At 43.1% G+C, this 21,472-nt stretch overlaps 1 protein-coding gene across 1 annotated transcript in view; it reads left to right on the top strand.

The window, feature by feature from the left end:
• Nucleotides 1-21,472, top strand: part of hmga2 (high mobility group AT-hook 2) — a 103,101-nt gene that overhangs the window by 22,948 nt on the left and 58,681 nt on the right. The window contains exon 3 of the mRNA XM_055905845.1: nucleotides 10,170-10,220. Coding sequence (XP_055761820.1) covers nucleotides 10,170-10,220 — 51 coding nt within the window. The remainder of the gene's footprint in view (nucleotides 1-10,169; nucleotides 10,221-21,472) is intronic.

Genomic DNA, 21,472 nt, shown 5'->3' with positions numbered 1-21,472 from the left:
AGGAGGGAGGGGAGGAGAGAGGGGAGGAGAGAGGGGAGGAGAGAGGGGAGGAGAGAGGGAAGGAGAGAGGGGAGGGGAGGAGAGAGGGAAGGAGAGAGGGGAGGGGAGGAGAGAGGGAAGGAGAGGAGGGAGGGAAGGAGAGAGGGGAGGAGAGAGGGGAGGAGAGAGGGGAGGGGAGAGGCTGCATCTGATGGTCAGTCTCAGCGGAAGGAGGGAGGGAGGGAGGGAGGGAGGGAGAGAGAGGGAGAGAGAGGGAGAGAGAGAGAGGGAGAGAGAGGGAGAGAGAGGGAGAGAGCAGCAGAGAGGCTGAATCTGATGGTCAGTATCAAGAGCAGAGGGAGAGAGGGAGGGAGAGAGGGAAGGAGAGAGGGGAGGAGAGAGGGAAGGAGAAAGAGAGAGAGAGAGCAGCAGAGAGGCTGAATCTGATGGTCAGTATCAAGAGCAGAGGGAGGGAGAGAGGGAGGGAGAGAGGGAGGGAGAGAGGGAGAGAGAGAGAGAGAGCAGCAGAGAGGCTGCATCTGATGGTCACTCTCAGCAGCGGAAGGAGAGAGAGAGCAGAGAGGCTGAATCTCATCGTTCCTCTGTTCTTCCTCCCTCCACTGACTGACCATCAGTCTTCCAGCTGATGGAGAAACTCCAGTCTCACTTCATTATTTTCATGCACCAATTCATGTTGTTACTCGTATGACCAGAGAACGTGAAATATTCCTCCATATTAAAAAATGTACACAAGCCGTTAATAACAATGCACGTCTATCTTATCTTTGTAATGTGAGTGGATAAGGGAGCGGCCATTTTACGGCTTTATGAAAGTGTTAAATAAAGTGTTGACAACGATGAATAACTTAAACATGAAGTTACTCCTAAAATCAGCAGCTACTTGCTGTACTCGTTGACAGTCTCTCTAGTTGTGGTTTTAAAAGTTTTGAAGTCTCACACTGTAGTCGACTATCAGCTTAACTGTTGGCTTGTAGAGGCTGCAGGTCATCTGAGCTATCTGATTGGCCAGGGGTAGGCCTATAGGTGCACTTGATTTGTTATACGGGGCTTGATGTACGGGGCTTGATGTACAGGGCTTGATGTACGGGGCTTGATGTACAGGGCTTGATGTACAGGGCTTGATGTACAGGGCTTGATGTACAGGGCTTGATGTACAGGGCTTGATGTACAGGGCTTGATGTATAGGGCTTGATGTACAGGGCTTGTTGTGCAGGGCTTGTTGTACAGGGCTTGATGTACAGGGCTTGATGTACAGGGCTTGATGTACGGGGCTTGATGTACGGGGCTTGATATATGATGACACACCTCTGCGTCCCACATGGCACCCTATTGTTAGTATGCCCCTCTTTCCAGACCTGATTGTGTACCCCTCTTTCCAGACCTGATTGTGTACCCCTCTTTCCAGACCTGATTGTGTACCCCTCTTTCTTAGCCAATCCTATCCAAAGCATTGTGCCGTGTTAATTATGGCCTTACTATTGGCTAAGATTCTGACCTATCCAAAGCATTGTGCCGTGTTAATTATGGCCTTTGGATTGGCTAAGATTCTGACCTATCCAAAGCATTGTGCCGTGTTAATTATGGCCTTAGGATTGGCTAAGATTCTGACCTATCCAAAGCATTGTGCTAATTATGGCCTTAGGATTGGCTAAGATTCTGACCTATCCAAAGCATTGTGCCGTGTTAATTATGGCCTTAGGATTGGCTAAGATTCTGACCTATCCAAAGCATTGTGCTAATTATGGCCTTAGGATTGGCTAAGATTCTGACCTATCCAAAGCATTGTGCCGTGTTAATTATGGCCTTAGGATTGGCTAAGATTTTGACCTATCCAAAGCATTGTGTTAATTATGGCCTTAGGATTGGCTAAGATTTTGACCTATCCAAAGCATTGTGTTAATTATGGCCTTAGGATTGGCTAAGATTTTGACCTATCCAAAGCATTGTGTTAATTATGGCCTTAGTGGTTTAAATGTGTTGTAACATGATCATGTCAGATCCCCACACATGATGTATTTAGGTACTAGTTGGCTGGCACAGCCCTGAATATGTGGAAACTTGTCTTGTATCCCCTAGTTACTCATTCAATCATTCCAGTCATTAACATTGTATTATAATCAGGCTCCAAGGCCACCCAGAGCTGTGGAGATTAGTGTGATCATCCCTTCACTACCTCTGTCTAGATGACATGATATATACATATAGATATAGATAGATATATTCTCCACTGAGCAGCGGCAGTCATTGTTGGATCCTGATCCATCATTTAAAACCTCCTCTATCTCCTCCTCTACCTCCACCTCCTGTCCTCCTACTCCTGTCCTCCTCCTCCTGTCCTACTTCTACTCATGTCCTCCTCCTCCTGTCCTCCTCCTGTCCTACTCCTACTCCTGTCCTCCTCCTGTCCTGCTCCACCTCCTGTCCTCCTCCTCCTGTCCTACTCCTACTCCTGTCCTACTTCTACTCCTGTCTTCCTCCTCTTGTCCTCCTCCTCCTGTCCTCCTCCTCCTGTCCTCCTCCTGCTCCTGTCCTCCTCCTGTCCTCCTCCTCCTCCTGTCCTACTCCTCCTCCTGTCCTCCTCCTGCTCCTGTCCTCCTCCTGTCCTCCTCCTCCTCCTGTCCTACTCCTCCTCCTGTCCTCCTCCTCCTGTCCTACTCCTGTCCTCCTCCTCCTGTCCTCCTCCTGTCCTACTTCTACTCCTGTCCTCCTCCTCCTGTCCTCCTCTTCCTGTCCTACTCCTACTCCTGTCCTACTTCTACTCCTGTCCTCCTCCTCTTGTCCTCCTCCTCCTGTCCTCCTCCTGTCCTCCTCCTCCTGTCGTCCTCCTCCTCCTGTCCTTTCCTCCTCCTCCTGTCCTCCTCCTCCTGTCCTCCTCCACCTCCTGTCATGCTCCACCTCCTGTCCTCCTACTCCTGTCCTTCTACACCTCCTGTCCTTCTCCCGTCCTCCTCCACTTCCTGGACTCCTCCTCCTGTCCTTCTCCTCCTCCTGTCCTCCACCTCCTGTCCTCCTCCTTCTTCCCCAACTAGCCTTCCTTCCATCCCAGTTTGACCTGAGGAGGCCAGGCCGTGCTAATGAGTAGTGGCTGGTCCTTACACACGCACGCACGCACACAGACACACACACACACACACACACCGGGACTAAAATGATAACACTGTGAGGGTGTTGTGTTACAGACCATTAAATGATAACACTGTGAAGGTGTTGTGTTACAGACCATTAAATGAAAACACTGTGAAGGTGTGGTGTTACAGACCATTAAATGATAACACTGTGAAGGTGTTGTGTTACAGACCATTAAATGATAACACTGTGAAGGTGTTGTGTTACAGACCATTAAATGATAACACTGTGAAGGTGTTGTGTTACAGACCATTAAATGATAACACTGTGAAGGTGTGGTGTTACAGACCATTAAATGAAAACACTGTGAAGGTGTGGTGTTACTGGTAATGTTGATATTTAGGTGCTGGTAATGTTGATATTTAGGTGCTGGTAATGTTTATATTTAGGTGCTGGTAATGTTTATATTTAGGTGCTGGTAATGTTGATATTTAGGTGCTGGTAATGTTGATATTTAGGTGCTGGTAATGTTTATATTTAGGTGCTGGTAATGTTGATAATTAGGTGCTGGTAATGTTTATATTTAGGTGCTGGTAATGTTGATATTTAGGTGCTGGTAATGTTTATATTTAGGTGCTGGTAATGTTGATATTTAGGTGCTGGTAATGTTGATATTTAGGTGCTGGTAATGTTGATAATTAGGTGCTGGTAATGTTGATAATTAGGTGCTGGTAATGTTTATATTTAGGTGCTGGTAATGTTGATATTTAGGTGCTGGTAATGTTGATATTTAGGTGCTGGTAATGTTTATATTTAGGTGCTGGTAATGTTGATATTTAGGTGCTGGTAATGTTGATATTTAGGTGCTGGTAATGTTGATATTTAGGTGCTGGTAATGTTGATATTTAGGTGCTGGTAATGTTGATATTTAGGTGCTGGTAATGTTGATATTTAGGTGCTGGTAATGTTGATATTTAGGTGCTGGTAATGTTGATATTTAGGTGCTGTAATGTTGGTATTTAGGTGCTGGTAATGTTGGTATTTAGGTGCTGGTAATGTTTATATTTAGGTGCTGATAATGTTTATATTTAGGTGCTGGAAATGTTTAGTTGCTGGTAATGTTGATATTTAGGTGCTGGTAATGGTAATGTTTATATTTAGGTGCTGGTACTCAATTTAGTTGTTGGCAATGTTTATATTTACCAGTCAAGTTGTCTAACAATACGACAGAAGGCTGTTAACCAGTCAAGTTGTCTAACAATACGACAGAAGACTGTACGTTAACCAGTCAAGTTGTCTAACAATACGACAGAAGGCTGTTAACCAGTCAAGTTGTCTAACAATACGACAGAAGACTGTTAACCAGTCAAGTTGTCTAACAATACGACAGAAGACTGTATGTTAACCAGTCAAGTTGTCTAATAATACGACAGAAGGCTGTTAACCAGTCAAGTTGTCTAACAATACGACAGAAGGCTGTTAACCAGTCAAGTTGTCTAACAATACGACAGAAGACTGTTAACCAGTCAAGTTGTCTAACAATACGACAGAAGACTGTTAACCAGTCAAGTTGTCTAACGATACGACAGAAGACTGTTAACCAGTCAAGTTGTCTAATGATACGACAGAAGACTGTTAACCAGTCAAGTTGTCTAACAATACGACAGAAGGCTGTTAACCAGTCAAGTTGTCTAACAATACGACAGAAGACTGTTAACCAGTCAAGTTGTCGAATAATACGACAGAAGACTGTACGTTAACCAGTCAAGTTGTCTAATAATACGACAGAAGACTGTTAACCAGTCAAGTTGTCTAACAATACGACAGAAGACTGTTAACCAGTCAAGTTGTCTCACAATACGACAGAAGACTGTACGTTAACCAGTCAAGTTGTCTAACAATACGACAGAAGACTGTTAACCAGTCAAGTTGTCTAACAATACGTCAGAAGACTGTTAACCAGTCAAGTTGTCTAACAATACGTCAGAAGACTGTTAACCAGTAGAGTTGTCTAACAATACGTCAGAAGACTGTTAACCAGTCAAGTTGTCTAACAATACGTCAGAAGACTGTTAACCAGTCAAGTTGTCTAACAATACGACAGAAGACTGTTAACCAGTCAAGTTGTCTAACAATACGACAGAAGACTGTTAACCAGTCAAGTTGTCTAACAATACGACAGAAGGCTGTTAACCAGTCAAGTTGTCTAACAATACGACAGAAGACTGTACGTTAACCAGTCAAGTTGTCTAACAATACGACAGAAGACTGTTAACCAGTCAAGTTGTCTAACAATACGACAGAAGGCTGTTAACCAGTCAAGTTGTCTAACAATACGACAGAAGACTGTTAACCAGTCAAGTTGTCTAACAATACGACAGAAGGCTGTTAACCAGTCAAGTTGTCTAACAATACGACAGAAGACTGTTAACCAGTCAAGTTGTCTAACAATACGACAGAAGGCTGTTAACCAGTCAAGTTGTCTAACAATACGACAGAAGGCTGTTAACCAGTCAAGTTGTCTAATAATACGACAGAAGACTGTTAACCAGTCAAGTTGTCTAACAATACGACAGAAGACTGTTAACCAGTCAAGTTGTCTAACAATACGACAGAAGACTGTTAACCAGTCAAGTTGTCTAACAATACGACAGAAGACTGTTAACCAGTCAAGTTGTCTAACAATACGACAGAAGACTGAACGTTAACCAGTCAAGGTGTCTAACAATACGACAGAAGACTGAACGTTAACCAGTCAAGTTGTCTAGGGATACGACAGAAGACTGTTAACCAGTCAAGTTGTCTAACAATACGACAGAAGGCTGTACGTTAACCAGTCAAGTTGTCTAACAATACGACAGAAGACTGTTAACCAGTCAAGTTGTCTAACAATACGACAGAAGACTGTTAACCAGTCAAGTTGTCTAACAATACGACAGAAGACTGTTAACCAGTCAAGTTGTCTCACAATACGACAGAAGGCTGTTAACCAGTCAAGTTGTCTAACAATACGACAGAAGGCTGTACGTTAACCAGTCAAGTTGTCTAACAATACGACAGAAAACTGTTAACCAGTCAAGTTGTCTAGGGATACGACAGAAGACTGTTAACCAGTCAAGTTGTCTAACAATACGACAGAAGGCTGTTAACCAGTCAAGTTGTCTAACAATACGACAGAAGACTGTTAACCAGTCAAGTTGTCTAACAATACGACAGAAGACTGTTAACCAGTCAAGTTGTCTAACAATACGACAGAAGACTGTACGTTAACCAGTCAAGTTGTCTAACAATACGACAGAAGACTGAACGTTAACCAGTCAAGTTGTCTAACAATACGACAGAAGACTGTTAACCAGTCAAGTTGTCTAATAATACGACAGAAGACTGTTAACCAGTCAAGTTGTCTAACAATACGACAGAAGACTGTTAACCAGTCAAGTTGTCTAACAATACGACAGAAGACTGTTAACCAGTCAAGTTGTCTAACAATACGACAGAAGGCTGTTAACCAGTCAAGTTGTCTAACAATACGACAGAAGACTGTTAACCAGTCAAGTTGTCTAACAATACGACAGAAGACTGTTAACCAGTCAAGTTGTCTAACAATACGACAGAAGACTGAACGTTAACCAGTCAAGGTGTCTAACAATACGACAGAAGACTGAACGTTAACCAGTCAAGTTGTCTAACAATACGACAGAAGACTGTTAACCAGTCAAGTTGTCTAGGGATACGACAGAAGGCTGTTAACCAGTCAAGTTGTCTCACAATACGACAGAAGGCTGTTAACCAGTCAAGTTGTCTCACAATACGACAGAAGGCTGTTAACCAGTCAAGTTGTCTAACAATACGACAGAAGGCTGTACGTTAACCAGTCAAGTTGTCTAGGGATACGACAGAAGACTGTTAACCAGTCAAGTTGTCTAACAATACGACAGAAGACTGTTAACCAGTCAAGTTGTCTAACAATATGACAGAAGACTGTTAACCAGTCAAGTTGTCTAATAATACGACAGAAGACTGTTAACCAGTCAAGTTGTCTAACAATACGACAGAAGACTGTTAACCAGTCAAGTTGTCTAACAATACGACAGAAGACTGTACGTTAACCAGTCAAGTTGTCTAACAATACGACAGAAGACTGAACGTTAACCAGTCAAGTTGTCTAACAATACGACAGAAGACTGTTAACCAGTCAAGTTGTCTAACAATACGACAGAAGACTGTTAACCAGTCAAGTTGTCTAACAATACGACAGAAGGCTGTACGTTAACCAGTCAAGTTGTCTAGGGATACGACAGAAGACTGTTAACCAGTCAAGTTGTCTAACAATACGACAGAAGACTGTTAACCAGTCAAGTTGTCTAACAATATGACAGAAGACTGTTAACCAGTCAAGTTGTCTAATAATACGACAGAAGACTGTTAACCAGTCAAGTTGTCTAACAATACGACAGAAGACTGTTAACCAGTCAAGTTGTCTAACAATACGACAGAAGACTGTACGTTAACCAGTCAAGTTGTCTAACAATACGACAGAAGACTGAACGTTAACCAGTCAAGTTGTCTAACAATACGACAGAAGACTGTTAACCAGTCAAGTTGTCTAACAATACGACAGAAGACTGTTAACCAGTCAAGTTGTCTAATAATACGACAGAAGACTGTTAACCAGTCAAGTTGTCTAACAATACGACAGAAGACTGTTAACCAGTCAAGTTGTCTAACAATACGACAGAAGGCTGTTAACCAGTCAAGTTGTCTAACAATACGACAGAAGGCTGTTAACCAGTCAAGTTGTCTAACAACACGACAGAAGACTGTTAACCAGTCAAGTTGTCTAACAATACGACAGAAGGCTGTTAACCAGTCAAGTTGTCTAACAATACGACAGAAGACTGTTAACCAGTCAAGTTGTCTAGGGATACGACAGAAGGCTGTACGTTAACCAGTCAAGTTGTCTAACAACACGACAGAAGACTGTTAACCAGCCAAGTTCCAGTCAGACTTAGTCCCTGCTGTTGACATGGACTGTGTCCCAAATGGCTTTGGTCAAAGGTCGTGCACTAATTAGTGAATAGACACGGACCCTGTCTGAGGGCATCTCGTCTGTGTGTCAGTCTGCAGCGCACCATGGGAACAAGGGTGTAACCTGAGACACGGACCCTGTCTGGGGGCATCTCGTCTGTGTGTCAGTCTGCAGTGCACCATGGGAACAAGGGTGTAACCTGAGACACGGACCCTGTCTGGGGGCATCTCGTCTGTGTGTCAGTCTGCAGTGCACCATGGGAACAAGGGTGTAACCTGAGACACGGACCCTGTCTGGGGGCATCTCGTCTGTATGTCAGTCTGCAGTGCACCATGGGAACAAGGGTGTGTCTGAGGGCATCTCGTCTGTGTGTCAGTCTGCAGTGCACCATGGGAACAAGGGTGTGTCTGAGGGCATCTCGTCTGTGTGTCAGTCTGCAGCTCACCATGGGAACAAGGGTATAATCTGAGACACGGACCCTGTCTGGGGGCATCTCGTCTGTGTGTCAGTCTGCAGCGCACCATGGTAACAAGGGTATAATCTGAGACACGGACCCTGTCTGAGGGCATCTCGTCTGTGTGTCAGTCTGCAGTGCACCATGGGAACAAGGGTGTGTCTGGGGGCATCTCATCTGTGTGTCAGTCTGCAGCGCACCATGGGAACAAGGGTGGAATGTAGAAAATTCGAGCTCGTCTTCAGACACAGGTTGAAAGAGTCCCTGAGGAAAAAAATGTCAACATAAATGTGTTATTCTCTGAATCCTCATCTCACTAGCTTCTAGTCCTTTAGGCTTGTTGGTTGTGTTGGGATGTAGGTGGCTCTAGTCTGTGCTTTGACGTTTGGGGACTGATAGGCTAGTAACCTCCAGAGCAGTAGGGGTAGTAGTGGGAATGTTTGGCAGATAAGGGTGTGTGTGTGTGTGTGTGTGTGTGTGTGTGTGTGTGTGTGTGTGTGTGTGTGTGTGTGTGTGTGTGTGTGTGTGTGTGTGTGTGTGTGTGTGTGTGTGTGTGTGTGTGTGTGTGTGTGTGTGTGTGTGTGTGTGTGTGTGTGTGTGTGTGTGCGCGCGCGTACTGTAGGTGTGTGTGTACTGTAGGTGTAGGGAGGGAAGGAAGGAAGGGAGGGAGGGAGGGAAGGAAGGGAGGGAGGGAGGGAAGGGAGGGAGGGAGGGAGGGAGGGAGGGAGGGAGGGAGGGAAGGGTTCTACATAGGGTAGAACCCTTCAAAGGGTTCTCCTATGGGGACAGCCAAATAACCGTCCTGGAACCCTTGTTTCTGAGAGTGTGTAACTGATTGTAAGGAGCTCTGGATAAGAGTATCTGCTGCATTTCATGATGTCATGTTCATGTATTTGTTTTTTCTGTTATCCCTGCAGGGGGATACATGAATAATAACTGTCATATATGAGATATATTTCTGGATTTATTTCTAGATTTATTTCTTGATATTTTTCTACATATTTATTTCTTGATATTTTTCTATATATATTTCTATATGTATTTCTTGATATTTTTCTATATGTATTTCTACATATATTTCTGGATTTATTTCTAGATTTATTTCTTGATATTTTTCTATATATATTTCTATATGTATTTCTTGATATTTTTCTATATGTATTTCTACATATATTTCTGGATTTATTTCTAGATTTATTTCTTGATATTTTTCTACATATTTATTTCTTGATATTTTTCTATATATATTTCTATATGTATTTCTTGATATTTTTCTATATGTATTTCTACATATATTTCTGGATTTATTTCTAGATTTATTTCTTGATATTTTTCTATATATATTTCTATATGTATTTCTTGATATTTTTCTATATGTATTTCTACATATATTTCTGGATTTATTTCTAGATTTATTTCTTGATATTTTTCTACATATTTATTTCTTGATATTTTTCTATATATATTTCTATATGTATTTCTTGATATTTTTCTATATGTATTTCTACATATATTTCTAGATTTATTTCTTAATATTTTTCTATATATATTTCTACATATATTTCTAGATTTATTTTCTATATGTTGTGTCTAATGACGAGTCTTGTGTTTGCTTTGCAGAAAGCCCTGGCCTCTGGAGAGAAGAGACCTAGAGGCAGACCCAGGAAATGGGTGAGTCACCTTTGACCCCATTCCACCAAACACTGAATGTGTGTGTGTGCATGCTCGTATATGGAAATCTCAACACGACACAAACAAACTCTTCCACAAGGCGTTTTAAACCTGATACAGATTTAACATGATATAACGTGTCAGCTGTTAAGGTGTTTCTGAGTCATTTGAGCTCAGAGGTAGAGGTATCAGTGTGGATATATTTAGATTAAAGGGTATGTTAGAGGTATCAGTGTGGATATATTTATATTAAAGGGTATGTTAGAGGTATCAGTGTGGATATATTTAGGTTAAAGGGTATGTTAGAGGTATCAGTGTGGATATATTTAGATTAGAGGGTATGTTAGAGGTATCAGGGTGGATATATTTAGATTAGAGGGTATGCTAAAGGTATCAGTGTGTATATATTTATATTAAAGGGTATGTTAGAGGTATCAGTGTGTATATATTTATATTAAAGGGTATGTTAGAGGTATCCGTGTAGATATATTTAGATTAAAGGGTATGTTAGAGGTATCAGTGTGGATATATTTAGATTAAAGGGTATGTTAGAGGTATCAGTGTGTATATATTTATATTAAAGGTTATGTTAGAGGTATCCGTGTAGATATATTTATATTAAAGGGTATGTTAGAGGTATCAGGGTGGATATATTTATATTAAAGGGTATGTTAGAGTTATCAGGGTGGATATATTTAGATTAGAGGGTATGCTAAAGGTATCAGTGTGTATATATTTATATTAAAGGGTATGTTAGAGGTATCAGTGTGTATATATTTATATTAAAGGGTATGTTAGAGGTATCCGTGTAGATATATTTAGATTAAAGGGTATGTTAGAGGTATCAGTGTGGATATATTTAGATTAAAGGGTATGTTAGAGGTATCAGTGTGGATATATTTAGATTAAAGGGTATGTTAGAGGTATCAGTGTGTATATATTTAGATTAAAGGGTATGTTAGAGGTATCAGTGTGTATATATTTATATTAAAGGGTATGTTAGAGGAATCAGGGTGGATATATTTAGATTAAAGGGTATGTTAGAGGTATCAGTGTGGATATATTTAGGTTAAAGGGTATGTTAGAGGTATCAGTGTGGATATATTTAGATTAGAGGGTATGTTAGAGGTATCAGGGTGGATATATTTAGATTAGAGGGTATGCTAAAGGTATCAGTGTGTATATATTTATATTAAAGGGTATGTTAGAGGTATCAGTGTGTATATATTTATATTAAAGGGTATGTTAGAGGTATCCGTGTAGATATATTTAGATTAAAGGGTATGTTAGAGGTATCAGTGTGGATATATTTAGATTAAAGGGTATGTTAGAGGTATCAGTGTGTATATATTTATATTAAAGGTTATGTTAGAGGTATCCGTGTAGATATATTTATATTAAAGGGTATGTTAGAGGTATCAGGGTGGATATATTTATATTAAAGGGTATGTTAGAGTTATCAGGGTGGATATATTTAGATTAGAGGGTATGCTAAAGGTATCAGTGTGTATATATTTATATTAAAGGGTATGTTAGAGGTATCAGTGTGTATATATTTATATTAAAGGGTATGTTAGAGGTATCCGTGTAGATATATTTAGATTAAAGGGTATGTTAGAGGTATCAGTGTGGATATATTTAGATTAAAGGGTATGTTAGAGGTATCAGTGTGGATATATTTAGATTAAAGGGTATGTTAGAGGTATCAGTGTGTATATATTTAGATTAAAGGGTATGTTAGAGGTATCAGTGTGTATATATTTATATTAAAGGGTATGTTAGAGGAATCAGGGTGGATATATTTAGATTAAAGGGTATGTTAGAGGTATCAGTGTGGATATATTTAGGTTAAAGGGTATGTTAGAGGTATCAGTGTGGATATATTTAGATTAGAGGGTATGTTAGAGGTATCAGGGTGGATATATTTAGATTAGAGGGTATGCTAAAGGTATCAGTGTGTATATATTTATATTAATGGGTATGTTAGAGGTATCAGTGTGTATATATTTATATTAAAGGGTATGTTAGAGGTATCCGTGTAGATATATTTAGATTAAAGGGTATGTTAGAGGTATCAGTGTGGATATATTTAGATTAAAGGGTATGTTAGAGGTATCAGTGTGTATATATTTATATTAAAGGTTATGTTAGAGGTATCCGTGTAGATATATTTATATTAAAGGGTATGTTAGAGGTATCAGGGTGGATATATTTATATTAAAGGGTATGTTAGAGTTATCAGGGTGGATATATTTAGATTAGAGGGTATGCTAAAGGTATCAGTGTGTATATATTTATATTAAAGGGTATGTTAGAGGTATCAGTGTGTATATATTTATATTAAAGGGTATGTTAGAGGTATCCGTGTAGATATATTTAGATTAAAGGGTATGTTAGAGGTATCAGTGTGGATATATTTAGATTAAAGGGTATGTTAGAGGTATCAGTGTGTATATATTTAGATTAAAGGGTATGTTAGAGGTATCAGTGTGTATATATTTAGATTAAAGGGTATGTTAGAGGTATCAGTGTGTATATATTTATATTAAAGGGTATGTTAGAGGAATCAGGGTGGATATATTTAGATTAAAGGGTATGTTAGAGGTATCAGTGTGTATATATTTATATTAAAGGGTATGTTAGAGGTATCAGTGTGTATATATTTATATTAAAGGGTATGTTAGAGGAATCAGGGTGGATATATTTAGATTAAAGGGTATGTTAGAGGTATCAGTGTGTATATATTTATATTAAAGGGTATGTTAGAGGTATCAGGGTGGATATATTTATATTAAAGGGTATGTTAGAGGTATCAGGGTGGATATATTTAGGTTACAGGGTATGTTAGAGGTATCAGGGTGGATATATTTAGATTAAAGGGTATGTTAGAGGTATCCGGGTGGATATATTTAGATTAAAGGGTATGTTAGAGGTAGCCGTGTGGATATATTTAGATTAAAGGGTATGTTAGAGGTATCAGTGTGGATATATTTAGATTAAAGGGTATGTTAGAGGTATCAGGGTGGATATATTTAGGTTACAGGGTATGTTAGAGGTATCCGGGTGGATATATTTAGATTAAAGGGTATGTTAGAGGTAGCCGTGTGGATATATTTAGATTAAAGGGTATGTTAGAGGTAGCCGTGTGGATATATTTAGATTAAAGGTTATGTTAGAGGTATCCGTGTAGATATATTTAGATTAAAGGGTATGTTAGAGGTATCCGTGTGGATAGAGATGTCAGGCTAAGATGTAGAGAGAGGGCCTGAGTGAAGGAGAGCGACGGAGGCTTCCTGAACACTCGGCAGTGCATCCCAAATTACCTTCATAGCGCGCGACTCTTGACCAGAGCCCTGTGTGGAATAGGGTGTCGTTTGGGACACATCCCGTCTATCAGCTGCTGTGGTCAGGCTGGATGCCTCCCTGTAGTCCCCGTCAGAGCAGCTCGCCACTACATCAGTTGGTCAACTCCCCTCTCCAGACCCTTGGACTGTGCTGATAAAGCAGATAGAGGTATTGCTAGATTTCCTTTGTACTGGAGCCTGCAAGGGCCAGGTACACACACACATACGCACTTACGCACCTACAGTACACACACAGACACACACCTACAGTACGCACACACACACACGCAAACCTACGCACTTACACACCTACAGTACGCACACACACACACACACACACACACCTACAGTACGCGCACACACACACACACACACACACACCTACGTACTTACACACCTACAGTACGCACACACACACACCTACAGTACGCGCACACACACACACCTACGCACTTACACACCTACAGTACGCACACACACACACACACACACACACACACACACCTACAGTACGCGCACACACACACACACACACACCTACAGTACGCGCACACACACACACCTACGCACTTACACACCTACAGTACGCACACACACACACACACACACACACACACACACACACCTACAGTACGCGCACACACACACACACACACACCTACAGTACGCGCACACACACACACACACACCTACAGTACACACACACACACACACACACACACACACACACTCCGGTGAGGTCCAGGTACACCTACCTACCTCATCCACCCACACGTTGGCCCCGATGACACCGAAACAACGTCAGTCAGGATCTCTGGCACAACTACAGTCAGAAGCACATTATCCCGGCTGTGGCTCAAATGGCACCCTATTCCCTATATGACCATAGGGCCCTGCTCAACAGTAGGGCCCTACATTGGGACTAGCATGCCATTGGGGAAGCGCGCCCCCCCTGTGTTTTTCAGAGCAGATTGTGTACTCTGGCTGGTTATGTCATGGTTTGACATGGACTTGACATAGAAGCACACAGCAGGAGTTAAAGGGGTGACTTGGGTTCGAGGAGAGGAGAGGAGAGGAGAGGAGAGGAGAGGAGAGGAGAGGAGAAAAAGACCTGCCTGTGCCCTGTGTAGCCCTGTGTAGCCCTGTGTAACCCTGTGTAGCTCTGTGTAGCCCTATGTAGCTCTGTGTAGCCCTGTGTAACCCTGTGTAGCTCCGTGTAGTAGAGAACGACTGATAATTGTCCAAGCTGATATATCGGGCCAGTATTGACCTTTTCTAGTCTATCGGTCCTTCTCTATCTATGTCCGTCTACATAGCAAAGCTGCTGCTATGCCAGCCACCACTCACTGCCTGAGCCACGAGGACTGCACTGCCCAGGAATGTCTAGCTGGGAAAATCATCAGCGGCAGGCTAGCTCCCTTCTCCAACAGAAAGATGCAGTATTGAGAAATGGATGACCAAAATCAAACTATTTTTGCAAATAATAGTTTAATTAATTCACAAAATAATAAGGCTTGTGTCGATGTGCCCGGAGATGCATGGAATAAGCAAGCTAGCTAAGCAGATAGCTATGTGACCTGTTAGCAAAGATTACGATAACTTACCCTTTCATCTGTGGTGTTAGCTCGCTAGCTGTATTAGCTACTATGCTAGCTAGCTGGTTAGATAAAGATGGTGTAAAGATATCAGATAGGAGCTAATAGCCAACGTAGTTAGCTAACGTTAGCTGGTTATCATTCTGAACATGCACCATGTTCAGCTAATACTCATAGTAGCGGTAAACAGCAGCAAGTGAAATGAGCGATGGAGAGAGATGTGAAGGGAGCGTAGTTAAAGCCTTTATCCAATCGTAGCAGTAGGATCAAGTTAGGCTATTAGAGTTATTAGGCTATTAGCGCTGTTACGCTATTAGAGTTGTTAGGCTATTATTAGTTATTATTTATTAGGCTATAAGAGTTGTTAGGCTATTATTAGTTGTTAGGCTATTATTAGTTGTTAGGCTATTATTAGTTGTTAGGCTATTATTAGTTGTTAGGCTATTATTAGTTGTTAGGCTATTATTAGTTGTTAGGCTATTATTAGTTGTTAGGCTATTATTAGTTGTTAGGCTAGTAGAGTTATACGGCTATTATTAGTTATTAGGCTATTATTAGTTATTAGGCTATTATTAGTTATTAGGCTATTATTAGTTATTAGGCTATTAGAGTTATTATTTATTTGGCTATTATTAGTTGTTAGGCTATTATAGTTATTAGGCTATTATAGTTGTTAGTCTATTAGAGTTATTAGGCTATTATTAGAGTTGTTAGGCTATTATTAGAGTTGTTAGGCTATTATTAGAGTTGTTAGGCTATTATTAGTTGTTAGGCTATTATTAGTTGTTAGGCTATTAGAGTTATTAGGCTATTATTAGTTATTAGGCTATTATTAGTTGTTAGGCTATTAGAGTTGTTAGTCTATTAGAGTTATTAGGCTATTAGAGTTGTTAGGCTATTATTAGTTGTTAGGCTATTATTAGTTGTTCGGCTATTAGAGTTGTTAGTCTATTAGAGTTATTAGGCTATTAGAGTTGTTAGGCTATTAGAGTTGTTAGGCTATTAGAGTTATTAGGCTATTAGAGTTGTTAGGCTATTATTTGTTAGGCTATTAGTTGTTAGGCTATTAGAGTTGTTAGGCTATTATTAGTTGTTAGGCTATTAGTTGTTAGGCTATTATTAGTTGTTAGGCTATTAGAGTTGTTAGGCTATTATTAGTTGTTAGGCTATTAGTTGTTAGGCTATTAGTTGTTAGGCTATTATTAGTTGTTAGGCTAGTAGAGTTATACGGCTATTATTAGTTATTAGGCTATTATTAGTTATTAGGCTATTATTAGTTATTAGGCTATTATTAGTTATTAGGCTATTAGAGTTATTATTTATTTGGCTATTATTAGTTGTTAGGCTATTATAGTTATTAGGCTATTAGAGTTGTTAGTCTATTAGAGTTATTAGGCTATTAGAGTTGTTAGGCTATTATTAGTTATTAGGCTATTATTAGTTGTTAGGCTAGTAGAGTTATACGGCTATTATTAGTTATTAGGCTATTATTAGTTATTAGGCTATTATTAGTTATTAGGCTATTATTAGTTATTAGGCTATTAGAGTTATTATTTATTTGGCTATTATTAGTTGTTAGGCTATTATAGTTATTAGGCTATTATAGTTGTTGGGCTATTAGAGTTATTATTTATTTGGCTATTATTATTTATTAGGCTATTATTATTTATTAGGCTATTAGTAGGGCTGGGGGATATGGACAACTTGTCATATCACAGTATTTGAAAACATTTTGATTGTATATACAGTATACACAGTATTTGACGGTATTTAATGTTTTTGAATAATACAAGTTTTACATTTGCTTTATGAGTTGACCCTAGGGTGGCATCACATACATGCTAAGTCATTTCAATGGTTCTTTCTCCATTCTGGATGTTTTATACTATTATGGGCCCAGGTCAACAGTAGTGCACTACATGGGGAATAGAGGGCCGTTTGGAAAGCAGCCTTAGTTAGGACAGACATGAGCCTCTGCTGACTCCTAAACCAGTTGGCGTGGCTGGCAGCTAGCTAGTCAACATCTCCTGGGGCACTGGTAGGAATGAATTGTCCTTCTCCTCTCCTCCTCCCTCCTCTTCTCTCCTCCTCTCCTTCTCTCCTCCTCCCTCCTCTTCTCTCCTCCTCCCTCCTCTCCTCCTATCCTCTTCTCTCCTCTCCTCCTCTCCTCTCCTCCTGATAAGAACACGTCTGAGACCTTGGGAAGTCCAGAGGGAGAAGCATGTTGACAAAACAGGGAGAGAGATATGCTTTCCTCTCCTCCCCTCCCCTGCCCTCTCCTCTACCTCTCTTCCTCTCCTCCCCTGGCCTCTTCTACACCTCTCCTACGCTGCCCTCTCCTCTACCTCTCCTCCTCTCCCCCCCTTCCCTCTCCTTCTCCTCCCTTGCCCTCTCCTCTACCTACTCACCTCTCCTCTACCTCTCCTCCCCTGCCTTCTCCTCTACCTCCCCCCCTTCCCTCTCCTTCTCCTCCCTTGCCCTCTCCTCTACCTCCTCACCTCTCCTCTACCTCTCCTCCCCTGCCTTATCCTCTACCTCCCCCCCTTCCCTCTCCTTCTCCTCCCTTGCCCTCTCCTCTACCTCCTCACCTCTCCTCTACCTCTCCTCCCCTGCCTTATCCTCTACGTCCTCACCTTCCCTCTCCCTCTCCTCTCCTCCCCTGCCCTCTCCCCTCTCCTCTCTCCTCCCCTGCACTCTCCTCACCCTGCCCTCTCCTCTCTCCTCCCCTCCCCTGCCCTCTCCCCTCTCCTCTCTCCTCCACTGCCCTCTCCTCACCCTGCCCTCTCCTCTCTCCTGCCCTCCTCCCCTGCCCTCTCCTCCCCTCCTCTCTCCTCCCATGCTCTCTCCTCACCCTGCCCTCTCCTCTCTCCTCACCCTGCCCTCTCCTCTCTCCTCCCCTGCCCTCTCCTCTCCTGCCCTCTCCTCCCCTGCCCTCTCCTCCTCTCCTCTCTCCTCACCCTGCCCTCTCCTCTCTCCTCCCCTGCCCTCTCCTCCCCTGCCCTCGCCTCCCCTCCTCTCTCCTCCCCTGCCCCCTCCTCTCTCCTCCCCTGCCCTCTCCTCTCTCCTCACCATGCCCTCTCCTCTCTCCTCACCCTGCCCTCTCCTCCCCTCCTCTCTCCTCCCATCCCCTCTCCTCACCCTGCCCTCTCCTCTCTCCTCACCCTGCCCTCTCCTCCCCTACCCTCTCCTCTCCTGCCCTCTCCTCCCCAGCCCTCTCCTCCTCTCCTCTCTCCTCACCCTGCCCTCTCCTCTCTCCTCCCCTGCCCTCTCCTCCCTCCTCCCCTCGCCCCCTCTCCTCTCCTCTTCTATTCTGTTGTTGTGTTCTGGATGTCTGTTAACTGTAGGTTGTATACTCCACCATTGTCCCCAGGGGAGAAATACCCGATGGAGAGAAAACAGCTGCTGCACTTTGTCTGTTATCAAGGTCATCCTTCATTCCTGCTCTTCCTCTCTCCTCCTCTACCTCTCCTCCTCTCCTCTTCTATTCTGTTATCAAGGTCATCCTTCATTCCTGCTCTTCCTCTCTCCTCCTCTACCTCTCCTCCTCTCCTCTTCTATTCTGTTATCAAGGTCATCCTTCATTCCTGCTCTTCCTCTCTCCTCCTCTACCTCTCCTCCTCTCCTCTTCTATTCTGTTATCAAGGTCATCCTTCATTCCTGCTCTTCCTCTCTCCTCCTCTACCTCTCCTCCTCTCCTCTTCTATTCTGTTATCAAGGTCATCCTCCATTCCTGCTCTTCCTCTCTTCTGTTTACCCGTTTCTCTCTTCTCTAGTCTCTGCTGTTGTCCATCAGATCTGGGAGGTTGGGACAGGAGTCTAGTCTCTGCTGTTGTCCATCAGATGTGGGAGGTTGGGACAGCAGTCTAGTCTCTGCTGTTGTCCATCAGATCTGGGAGGTTGGGACAGCAGTCTAGTCTCTGCTGTTGTCCATCAGATCTGGGAGGTAGGGACAGCAGTCTAGTTAGTCTCTGCTGTTGTCCATCAGATCTGGGAGGTTGGGACAGCAGTCTAGTCTCTGCTGTTGTCCATCAGATCTGGGAGGTTGGGACAGCAGTTCAGTTCAGTCTCTGCTGTTGTCCATCAGATCTGGGAGGTAGGAACAGCAGTTCAGTTCAGTCTCTGCTGTTGTCCATCAGATCTGGGAGGTAGGGACAGCAGTCTAGTTAGTCTCTGCTGTTGTCCATCAGATCTGGGAGGTTGGGACAGCAGTCTAGTCTCTGCTGTTGTCCATCAGATCTGGGAGGTTGGGACAGCAGTTCAGTCTCTGCTGTTGTCCATCAGATCTGGGAGGTAGGGACAGCAGTCTAGTCTCTACTGTTGTCCATCAGATCTGGGAGGTAGGGACAGCAGTCTAGTCTCTACTGTTGTCCATCAGATCTGGGAGGTACGGACAGCAGTCTAGTCTCTGCTGTTGTCCATCAGATGTGGGAGGTTGGGACAGCAGTCTAGTCTCTGCTGTTGTCCATCAAATCTGGGAGGTTGGGACAGCAGTCTAGTCTCTACTGTTGTCCATCAGATCTGGGAGGTTGGGACAGCAGTCTAGTCTCTACTGTTGTCCATCAGATGTGGGAGGTTGGAACAGCAGTCTAGTCTCTGCTGTTGTCCATCAGATCTGGGAGGTTGGGACAGCAGTCTAGTCTCTGCTGTTGTCCATCAGATGTGGGAGGTTGGGACAGCAGTCTAGTCTCTACTGTTGTCCATCAGATGTGAGAGGTTGGGACAGCAGTCTAGTCTCTACTGTTGTCCATCAGATCTGGGAGGTAGGAACAGCAGTCTAGTCTCTGCTGTTGTCCATCAGATCTGGGAGGTTGGGACAGCAGTCTAGTCTCTGCTGTTGTCCATCAGATGTGGGAGGTTGGGACAGCAGTCTAGTCTCTTCTGTTGTCCATCAGATCTGGGAGGTAGGGACAGCAGTTCAGTGGAACAGCAATATGTTGGGACTGTTTCATTGTAACCATTTGTATGGAGACATATATATATACAGCTCACAGCTCTTTCATGCAAATACTTCTGGGGTTTGTTCCCATGGCGCGGGTTAGCAGTACTTCCATTCCCCTCTCCTCTGGGTGTGTTTGTCGTCCAGCTGACAGGAACTGCCAAGGTCAGTCTGAACAGAGCTGATCCAGGACTTCATTCTCCCTTCCTGCACCTTCTCACTGTTTGGCTGGGCCCCCCCTCCCCCTCCCACACGCCCACACACCATACATCCCCCCACACGCCCCCACACCACACACCATACCCCCCCCCCCACACACACACACACACACACCATACACCCCCCCCCCCCACACACACACCATACACCCCCCCCACACACAGCAGACAGGTGGTCAGATAGACAGACAGACAGACAGACAGACAGGTGGTCAGATAGACAGATACAGACAGACAGGTCATCAGATAGACAGACAGGTGATCAGATAGACAGACAGGTGATCAGATAGACAGACAGGTGATCAGATAGACAGACAGGCAGACAGGTGGTCAGATAGACAGACAGACAGACAGACAGACAGATGGTCAGATAGACATATACAGACAGACAGGCAGACAGGTGATCAGATAGACAGACAGACAGACAGACAGGTGGTCAGACAGACAGACAGACAGGTGGTCAGATAGACAGACAGGTGGTCAGATAGACAGATACAGACAGACAGGCAGACAGGTGGTCAGATAGACAGATACAGATAGACAGATACAGACAGACAGGTGGTCAGATAGACAGATACAGGCAGACAGGTGGTCAGATAGACAGATACAGACAGACAGACAGGTGGTCAGAGACAGATACAGACAGACAGACAGACAGACAGGTGGTCAGATAGACAGACAGGTGGTCAGATAGACAGACAGGTCATCAGATAGACAGACAGGTGATCAGACAGACAGGCAGACAGGTGGTCAGATAGACAGACAGGTGATCAGATAGACAGACAGGCAGACAGGTGGTCAGATAGACATATACAGACAGACAGGCAGACAGGTGATCAGATAGACAGACAGACAGACAGACAGGTGGTCAGACAGACAGACAGACAGACAGACAGGTGGTCAGACAGACAGACAGACAGGTGGTCAGACAGACAGACAGACAGACAGGTGGTCAGACAGACAGACAGGTGGTCAGATAGACAGACAGGCAGACAGGTGGTCAGATAGACAGATACAGACAGACAGGCAGACAGATGGTCAGATAGACATATACAGACAGACAGGCAGACAGGTGATCAGATAGACAGACAGACAGACAGGTGGTCAGACAGACAGACAGACAGACAGACAGACAGACAGACAGACAGACAGGTGGTCA

The sequence above is a fragment of the Salvelinus fontinalis genome, chromosome 39 (genome assembly GCF_029448725.1).
Source record: "Salvelinus fontinalis isolate EN_2023a chromosome 39, ASM2944872v1, whole genome shotgun sequence".
NCBI classification, from domain to species: Eukaryota; Metazoa; Chordata; class Actinopteri; order Salmoniformes; family Salmonidae; genus Salvelinus; species Salvelinus fontinalis.
Note: the sequence above shows the minus strand (reverse complement) of the source record. Positions and strands in the feature narration are given on the sequence as shown.